The sequence below is a fragment of the Petromyzon marinus genome, chromosome 77, assembly GCF_048934315.1.
Source record: "Petromyzon marinus isolate PM22_M1 ecotype Great Lakes invasive population chromosome 77, UKy_Petmar_22M1.pri1.0, whole genome shotgun sequence".
NCBI classification, from domain to species: Eukaryota; Metazoa; Chordata; class Hyperoartia; order Petromyzontiformes; family Petromyzontidae; genus Petromyzon; species Petromyzon marinus.
Window position 1 is genome coordinate 5262538 of NC_133743.1, and position 10000 is coordinate 5272537.

The 10000-nt window shown below is 49.5% G+C and overlaps 1 protein-coding gene across 3 annotated transcripts in view; it reads right to left on the minus strand.

The window, feature by feature from the left end:
- The window catches only part of LOC142907325 (vacuolar protein sorting-associated protein 53 homolog), a 36012-nt gene that overhangs the window by 20518 nt on the left and 5494 nt on the right, over nucleotides 1-10000 (minus strand). For all 3 annotated transcript variants that reach the window (XM_076056728.1, XM_076056727.1, XM_076056726.1), the window contains exon 2: nucleotides 4021-4158. In XM_076056728.1, the coding sequence (XP_075912843.1) occupies nucleotides 4021-4158 (138 nt within the window). The remainder of the gene's footprint in view (nucleotides 1-4020; nucleotides 4159-10000) is intronic.

The following is a 10000-nucleotide window of genomic DNA, read 5'->3' on the forward strand; positions in this document are numbered from 1 at the left end:
CACAGAGACACACACAGAGACAGACAGTGTGACACACACAGACACACACAGTGAGACACACACAGAGACACACACAGAGACACACAGAGAGAGACACACAGAGACACACACAGAGACACACACAGAGACACACACAGTGAGACACACAGTGAGACACAGTGTAGTTGTCTACAAACACCTGTGGTGGTTCGTGTGGAGACATCACCAGCTACAGACACAGAGACACACACAGAGACACAGAGACACACAGAGAGACACACAGAGAGACACACACACAGAGAAACACACACAGAGACACACAGTGACACACAGTGACACACACAGAGACACACACAGAGACACACACAGAGACACACACAGAGACACACACAGAGAGACACACAGAGACACACAGTGACACACACAGAGACACACAGAGAGACACACACAGAGACACACACAGAGACACACACAGTGAGACACACAGTGACACACACAGAGACATACACAGAGACACACAGTGACACACAGAGACACACACAGAGACACACACAGAGACACACACAGAGACACACACAGAGACACACACAGAGACACACACACAGAGACAGACACAGAGACACACACAGAGACACACACAGTGAGACACACAGAGACACACACAAAGAGACACACACAGAGACACACAGTGAGACACACAGAGACACACACAGAGACACAGTGTAGTTGTCTACAAACACCTGCGCTGGTTCGTGGGGAGACGTCACCAGCTACAGACACACACAGACACACCTAGAGACACACACAGAGAGAGACACAGAGACACAGAGAGACATAGAGAGACATCACCACCTGGGAATGGGTGGCTGGGTGAGTGAGTGGCTGGGTGAGTGAGTGGCTGGGTGAGTGACTGAGTGGCTGAGTGGGTGAGTGAGTGGCTGAGTGGCTGAGTGGGTGAGGGGCTGGGTGAGTGAGTGGCTGGCTGAGTGAGTGGCTGAGTGGGTGAGTGAGTGGGTGAGTGAGTGGGTGGGTGAGTGAGTGAGTGGCTGAGTGGGTGAGTGAGTGGGTGAGTGAGTGAGTGGGTGGGTGAGTGAGTGAGTGGCTGAGTGAGTGGCTGGCTGAGTGAGCGAGTGAGTGACTGAGTGTGCGTGTGACTGAGTGGCTGAGTGAGTGAGTGACTGAGTGAGTGAGTGGCTGAGTGGCTGGCTTAGTGAATGAGTGTGTGACTGAGTGCCTGACTGACTGAGTGAGTGAGTGTGTGTGTGAGTGACTGAGTGGCTGAGTGAGTGAGTGTGTGAGTGACTGAGTGGCTGAGTGAGTGAGTGTGTGTGTGAGTGAGTGAATTAGTGAGTGAGTGGCTGGCTGAGTGAGTGTGTGTGTGAATGAGTGTGTGTGTGAGTGAATGAGTGAGTGACTGAGTGAATGAATGAGTGAGTGAATGAGTGAGTGAGTGTGTGAGTGAATGAGTGGCTGGCTGAGTGAGTGAGTGAATGACTAAGTGAGTGAGTGGCTGAGTGGCTGGCTGAGTGAGTGAGTGACTGAGTGGCTGACTGAGTGGCTGGCTGAGTGAGTGACTGAGTGAGTGAGTGGCTGACTGGCTGAGTGAGTGAGTGTGTGAGTGAATGAGTGAGTGAGTGGCTGGGTGAGTGGCTGGCTGAGTGAGTGAGTGAGTGTGTGAGTGAATGAGTGAGTGAGTGGCTGGGTGAGTGGCTGGCTGAGTGAGTGAGTGAGTGTGTGAGTGACTGAGTGAGTGAGTGGCTGACTGGCTGAGTGAGTGAGTGTATGTGTGAGTGAATGAGTGAGTGAGTGGCTGGGTGAGTGTCTGGGTGAGTGACTGAGTGAGTGAGTGTGTGTGTGAGTGAATGAGTGAGTGGCTGACTGGCTGAGTGAGTGAGTGGCTGAGTGGCTGGCTGAGTGAGTGAGTGTGTGAGTGACTGAGTGAGTGAGTGAGTGATTGAGTGGCTGGCTGAGTGAGTGAGTGAATGAGTGACTGGGTGAGTGACTGAGTGGCTGAGTGGGTGAGTGAGTGGCTGAGTGGCTGAGTGGGTGAGGGGCTGGGTGAGTGAGTGAGTGGCTGGCTGAGTGAGTGGCTGAGTGGGTGAGTGAGTGGGTGAGTGAGTGAGTGGGTGGGTGAGTGAGTGGCTGAGTGGGTGAGTGAGTGGGTGAGTGAGTGAGTGGGTGGGTGGGTGAGTGAGTGGGTGAGTGAGTGAGTGGCTGGCTGAGTGGGTGAGTGAGTGACTGAGTGTGTGTGTGACTGAGTGGCTGATTGAGTGAGTGACTGAGTGAGTGAGTGGCTGAGTGGCTGGCTTAGTGAATGAGTGTGTGACTGAGAGCCTGACTGACTGAGTGAGTGAGTGTGTGTGTGAGTGACTGAGTGGCTGAGTGAGTGAGTGTGTGTGTGAGTGAGTGAGTGAATTAGTGAGTGAGTGGCTGGCTGAGTGAGTGTGTGTGTGAGTGAGTGTGTGTGTGAGTGAGTGAGTGATTGAGTGGCTGGCTGAGTGAGTGAGTGTGTGATTGAGTGAGTGTGTGTGTGAGTGAGTGACTGAGTGAATGAGTGAGTGACTGAGTGAGTGAATGGCTGAGTGAGTGACTGAGTGGCTGACTGAGTGAGTGACTGAATGAGTGACTGAGTGAGTGAGTGAATGAGTGGCTGACTGAGTGAGTGGCTGACTGGGTGAGTGGCTGAGTAAGTGAATGACTGAGTGACTGAGTGGCTGGCTGAATGAGTGTGTGTGTGAATGAGTGAGTAGTGAGCGTGTGTGTGACTGACTGACTGAGTGAGTAGTGTGTGAATGACTGAGTGAGTGAGTAGTGAGTGAGTGGCTGAGTGAGTGAGTGGCTGAGTGAGTGAGTGACTGAGTGAGTGAGTAGTGAGTGAGTAGTGAGTGAGTGAATGAATGAGTGGCTGAGTGAGTGAGTGAATGAGTGAGTAGTGAGTGAGTGAGTGACTGAGTGAGTGAGTGTGTGAGTGAATGAGTGAGTGAGTAGTGAGTGAGTAGTGAGTGAGTGAATGAATGAGTGGCTGAGTGAGTGAGTGAGTGAATGAGTGTGTGTGTGAGTGTGTGTGTGAATGAGTGAGTGTGTGTGTGAGTGTGTGCGTGTGTGTGAATGAGTGAGTGTGTGTGTGAGTGTGTGTGTGTGTGAATGAGTGAGTGTGAGTGAGTGAGTAGTGTGTGTGTGTGAATGAGTGAGTGAGTGAATGAGTGTGTGTGTGTGTGAATGAGTGTGTGTGTGAATGAGTGTGAGTGTGTGTGTGAGTGTGTGTGTGAATGAGTGAGTGTGTGTGTGAATGAGTGAGTGTGTGTGTGTGTGGCTGAGTGAATGAGTGAGTGACTGAGTGTGTGTGTGTGAGTGTGAGTGTGTGACTGAGTGTGTGTGTGTGAGTGTGTGAGTGACTGAATGAGTGTGTGTGTGTGTGACTGAGTGTGTGTGTGAATGAGTGAGTGTGTGAGTGACTGAATGAGTGTGTGTGTAGTGAGTGACTGAGTGAGTGTGTGTGTGTGTGTGTGAATGAGTGACTGAATGAGTGTGTGTGTGTGTGAGTGTGTGTGTGAGTGTGTATGTGAATGAGTGTGTGTGTGTGTGAATGAGTGTGAGTGTGTGTGTGAATGAGTGTGTGTGTGTGTGAGTGTGTGTGTGAGTGTGTGTGTGAATGAGTGTGTGTGTGTGTGAGTGTGTGTATGAATGAGTGTGTGTGTGAGTGTGTGTGTGAGTGTGTGTGTGAGTGTGTGTGTGAGTGTGTGTGTGAGTGTGTGTGTGAGTGAGTGTGTGTGAGTGTGTGAATGAGTGTGTGTGTGTGTGTGTGAGTGTGTGTGTGTGAATGAGTGAGTGTGTGTGTGTGAATGAGTGAGTGTGTGAATGAGTGTGTGTGTGTGAATGAGTGTGTGTGTGTGAGTGTGTGTGTGAATGAGTGAGTGTGTGAGTGACTGAATGAGTGTGTGTGTGAGTGTGTGAATGTGTGTGAGTGTGTGTGTGAGTGTGTGTGTGAGTGTGTGAGTGACTGAATGAGTGTGTGAGTGAGTGTGTGTGAGTGTTGCTCACCTTGAGTATCATCTCTGCCCTGGTCATGCCCTTGACCACCACCTTGGTGTAAGCTGCTGGAGCTTTCCTCACCACAGCGGCACCCACAGAGGGCAGCTCCAGCAACGCCGTCTTCAGAGAGTGAGTGTCTAGTAGGAGCTAGAGAGACAGAGAGACACACACAGTGAGACACAGAGACACACAGTTAGACACAGAGAGACACACACAGAGAGTGTGTGTCTAGTAGGAGCTAGACACAGACAGTGAGACACACACAGAGAGACACACAGTTAGACACAGAGAGACACACAGAGAGTGTGTGTCTAGTAGGAGCTACACAGAGACACACAGAGACACACAGTGAGACACACACAGACACACAGAGAGTGTGTGTCTAGTAGTAGCTACACTCAGAGAGACACACACAGAGAGTGTGTGTCTAGTAGGAGCTAGAGAGACAGAGAGACAGTGAGACAGTGAGACACACAGTTAGACACACAGAGAGTGTGTGTCTAGTAGGAGCTAGAGAGACAGAGAGACAGAGAGACACAGTTAGACAGTGACACAGAGAGTGTGTGTCTAGTAGGAGCTAGACACACAGTGAGACACAGAGACACACAGTTAGACAGTGACACAGAGAGTGTGTGTCTAGTAGGAGCTAGAGAGACAGAGAGACAGAGAGACACAGTTAGACAGAGACACAGTGAGACAGAGACACAGAGAGTGTGTGTCTAGTAGGAGCTAGACACACAGTGAGACACAGAGACACACAGTTAGACACAGAGAGACACACACAGAGAGTGTGTGTCTAGTAGGAGCTACACACAGTGAGACACACACAGAGAGACACAGAGTTAGACACAGTGAGACACACACAGAGAGTGTGTGTCTAGTAGGAGCTAGACACACAGTGAGACAGAGAGACACACAGTTAGACACAGAGAGACACACACAGAGAGACACAGAGTTAGACACAGTGAGACACACAGTGAGACAGAGAGTGTGTGTCTAGTAGGAGCTACACACAGTGAGACACACACAGAGAGTGTGTGTCTAGTAGGAGCTAGACACAGTGAGACACACACAGAGAGACACAGAGTTAGACACAGTGAGACACACAGTGAGACAGAGAGTGTGTGTCTAGTAGGAGCTACACACAGTGAGACACACACAGAGAGACACACAGTTAGACACAGAGAGACACACAGAGAGTGTGTGTCTAGTAGGAGCTACACAGAGACACACAGAGACACACAGTGAGACACACAGAGAGTGTGTGTCTAGTAGGAGCTACACACAGTGAGACACACACAGAGAGACACACACAGAGAGTGTGTGTCTAGTAGGAGCTAGACACACAGTGAGACACACAGTGAGACAGTGAGACACACAGTTAGACACACAGAGAGTGTGTGTCTAGTAGGAGCTACACACAGTGAGACACACACAGAGAGACACACACAGAGAGTGTGTGTCTAGTAGGAGCTAGACACACAGTGAGACACACAGTGAGACAGTGAGACACACAGTTAGACACACAGAGAGTGTGTGTCTAGTAGGAGCTAGACACAGTGAGACACACACAGAGAGACACAGAGTTAGACACAGTGAGACACACAGTGAGACAGAGAGTGTGTGTCTAGTAGGAGCTACACACAGTGAGACACACACAGAGAGACACACAGTTAGACACAGAGAGACACACAGAGAGTGTGTGTCTAGTAGGAGCTACACAGAGACACACAGAGACACACAGTGAGACACACACAGACACACAGAGAGTGTGTGTCTAGTAGGAGCTACACACAGTGAGACACACACAGAGAGACACACACAGAGAGACACACACAGAGAGACACAGAGTTAGACACAGAGAGACACACACAGAGAGTGTGTGTCTAGTAGGAGCTAGACACAGACAGTGAGACAGAGAGACACAGAGTTAGACACAGAGAGACACACACAGAGAGTGTGTGTCTAGTAGGAGCTACACACAGTGAGACACAGAGACACACAGTTAGACACACAGAGAGTGTGTGTCTAGTAGGAGCTACACACAGTGAGACACACACAGAGAGACACACACAGAGAGTGTGTGTCTAGTAGGAGCTAGACACACAGTGAGACACACAGTGAGACAGTGAGACACACAGTTAGACATACAGAGAGTGTGTGTCTAGTAGGAGCTACACACAGTGAGACACACACAGAGAGACACACACAGAGAGTGTGTGTCTAGTAGGAGCTAGACACACAGTGAGACACACAGTGAGACAGTGAGACACACAGTTAGACACACAGAGAGTGTGTGTCTAGTAGGAGCTACACACAGTGAGACACACAGTGAGACAGAGAGTGTGTGTCTAGTAGGAGCTAGACAGACAGTGAGACACAGAGACACACAGTTAGACACAGAGAGACACACACAGAGAGTGTGTGTCTAGTAGGAGCTACACAGAGACACACAGAGACACACAGTGAGACACACACAGACACACAGAGAGTGTGTGTCTAGTAGGAGCTAGAGAGACAGAGAGACAGAGACACAGAGAGTGTGTGTCTAGTAGTAGCTACACTCAGAGAGACACACACAGAGAGTGTGTGTCTAGTAGGAGCTAGAGAGACAGAGAGACAGTGAGACAGTGAGACACACAGTTAGACACACAGAGAGTGTGTGTCTAGTAGGAGCTAGACAGAGACAGAGAGACACACAGAGACACACAGTGAGACAGTGAGACACACAGAGAGTGTGTGTCTAGTAGGAGCTACACAGAGACACACAGAGACACACAGTGAGACACACACAGACACACAGAGAGTGTGTGTCTAGTAGGAGCTACACAGAGACACACAGAGACACACAGTGAGACACACACAGACACACAGAGAGTGTGTGTCTAGTAGGAGCTAGAGAGACAGAGAGACAGAGACACAGAGAGTGTGTGTCTAGTAGTAGCTACACTCAGAGAGACACACACAGAGAGTGTGTGTCTAGTAGGAGCTAGAGAGACAGAGAGACAGTGAGACAGTGAGACACACAGTTAGACACACAGAGAGTGTGTGTCTAGTAGGAGCTAGACAGAGACAGAGAGACACACAGAGACACACAGTGAGACAGTGAGACACACAGAGAGTGTGTGTCTAGTAGGAGCTACACAGAGACACACAGAGACACACAGTGAGACACACACAGACACACAGAGAGTGTGTGTCTAGTAGGAGCTACACAGAGACACACAGAGACACACAGTGAGACACACACAGACACACAGAGAGTGTGTGTCTAGTAGGAGCTACACAGAGACACACAGAGACACACAGTGAGACACACACAGACACACAGAGAGTGTGTGTCTAGTAGGAGCTAGACACAGAGTGAGACACACAGTGAGACAGAGAGTTTGTGTCTAGTAGGAGCTAGACACACAGTGAGACAGAGAGACACACAGTTAGACACAGAGAGACACACACACAGAGACACACACAGACACACAGAGAGTGTGTGTCTAGTAGTAGCTAGACACACAGTGAGACACAGAGACACACAGTTAGACACAGAGAGTGTGTGTCTAGTAGGAGCTACACAGACAGAGAGACAGAGAGTGTGTGTCTAGTAGTAGCTAGACACAGACACACAGAGAGTGTGTGTCTAGTAGTAGCTACACTCAGAGAGACACACACAGAGAGTGTGTGTCTAGTAGGAGCTAGAGAGACAGAGAGACAGAGAGACACAGTTAGACAGAGACACAGTGAGACAGAGACACAGAGAGTGTGTGTCTAGTAGTAGCTACACTCAGTGAGACACACAGAGAGACACAGTTAGACACAGTGAGACAGAGACACAGAGAGTGTGTGTCTAGTAGTAGCTACACAGAGACACACACAGAGAGACACACAGAGAGACACACAGAGAGTGTGTGTCTAGTAGGAGCTACACAGAGACACACACAGTGAGACACAGTGAGACAGAGAGTGTGTGTCTAGTAGGAGCTACACAGACAGAGAGACACACAGAGAGACACAGTTAGACACACACAGTGAGACAGAGACACAGAGAGTGTGTCTAGTAGTAGCTAGACAGAGACAGAGACACAGTGAGACAGTGAGACAGTGAGACACAGAGACACACAGTGAGACACACAGTGAGACACAGAGACACACAGTGAGACACACAGTGAGACACAGAGAGTGTGTGTCTAGTAGTAGCTAGACAGAGAGAGACAGTGAGACAGAGAGTGTGTGTCTAGTAGGAGCTAGACAGAGAGAGACACACAGACACAGTGAGACACACAGTGAGACACAGAGAGAGACACAGTGAGACACAGTTAGACAGAGACACAGAGAGTGTGTGTCTAGTAGTAGCTCGAGAGAGACACACAGTGAGACACAGTGAGACACACACAGTGAGACACACAGTGAGACACAGTTAGACAGAGACACAGAGAGTGTGTGTCTAGTAATAGCTAGACAGAGACACACAGTGAGACACAGTGAGACACACACAGTGAGACACACAGTGAGACACAGTTAGACAGAGACACAGAGAGTGTGTGTCTAGTAGTAGCTACACATTGTGAGACACACAGTGAGACAGAGACACACACAGTGAAACACAGACACACAGAGAGTGTGTGTCTAGTAGTAGCTACACTCACACAGTGAGACACAGTGAGACACACACAGTGACAGTGAGACAGAGAGACACACAGTGAGACAGAGAGACACAGAGACACACAGTGAGACACAGTGAGACACAGTGAGACACAGAGAGTGTGTGTCTAGTAGTAGCTACACACAGAGACACAGACACAGAGAGTGTGTGTCTAGTAGGAGCTAGACACACTCAGTGAGACAGTGAGACACAGTGAGACACACACAGAGAGTGTGTGTCTAGTAGTAGCTAGACAGAGACACAGACACACAGTGAGACACACAGACACACACAGTGAGACAGTGAGACACACAGTGAGACACACACAGAGAGTGTGTGTCTAGTAGTAGCTACACACAGAGACACAGAGAGTGTGTGTCTAGTAGTAGCTAGACACACAGAGAGACACACAGAGACACAGTGAGACACACACAGTGAGACACAGTGAGACAGAGAGTGTGTGTCTAGTAGTAGCTAGACACAGAGACACAGACACACAGTGAGACACACACAGTGAGACACAGTGAGACAGAGAGTGTGTGTCTAGTAGTAGCTAGACAGAGACACACAGTGAGACAGAGAGACACAGTGAGACACAGAGAGTGTGTGTCTATTAGTAGCTAGACAGAGAGAGACAGTGAGACAGTGAGACACACACAGAGAGTGTGTGTCTAGTAGTAGCTACACACAGAGAGTGTGTGTCTAGTAGTAGCTACACTCAGTGAGACACAGAGACACACAGACACAGTGAGACACACACAGTGAGACACACACAGAGAGCGTGTGTCTAGTAGTAGCTAGACAGAGAGAGGCACACAGTGAGACACACAGACACAGTGAGACACACACAGTGAGACACACACAGAGAGTGTGTTTCTAGTAGTAGCTAGACACAGAGAGACAGAGACACACACAGTGAGACACACAGACACACACAGTGAGACACACACAGTGAGACACAGTGAGACAGAGAGTGTGTGTCTAGTAGTAGCTAGACACACAGTGAGACACAGAGAGACAGAGAGACACACACAGTGAGACACACACAGTGAGACAGAGACACAGAGAGTGTGTGTCTAGTAGTAGCTAGACACACACAGTGAGACACAGAGTGAGACACACATAGAGTGTGTGTCTAGTAGTAGCTAGACACAGTGAGACAGTGAGACACAGAGACACAGAAAGACACACACAGTGAGACACACAGTGAGACAGAGACACACAGAGAGTGTGTGTCTAGTAGTAGCTAGACACACAGTGAGACACACAGTGAGACAGAGACACAGTGAGACAGTGAGACACACAGTGAGACACAGAGAGTGTGTGTCTAGTAGTAGCTAGAGACAGTGA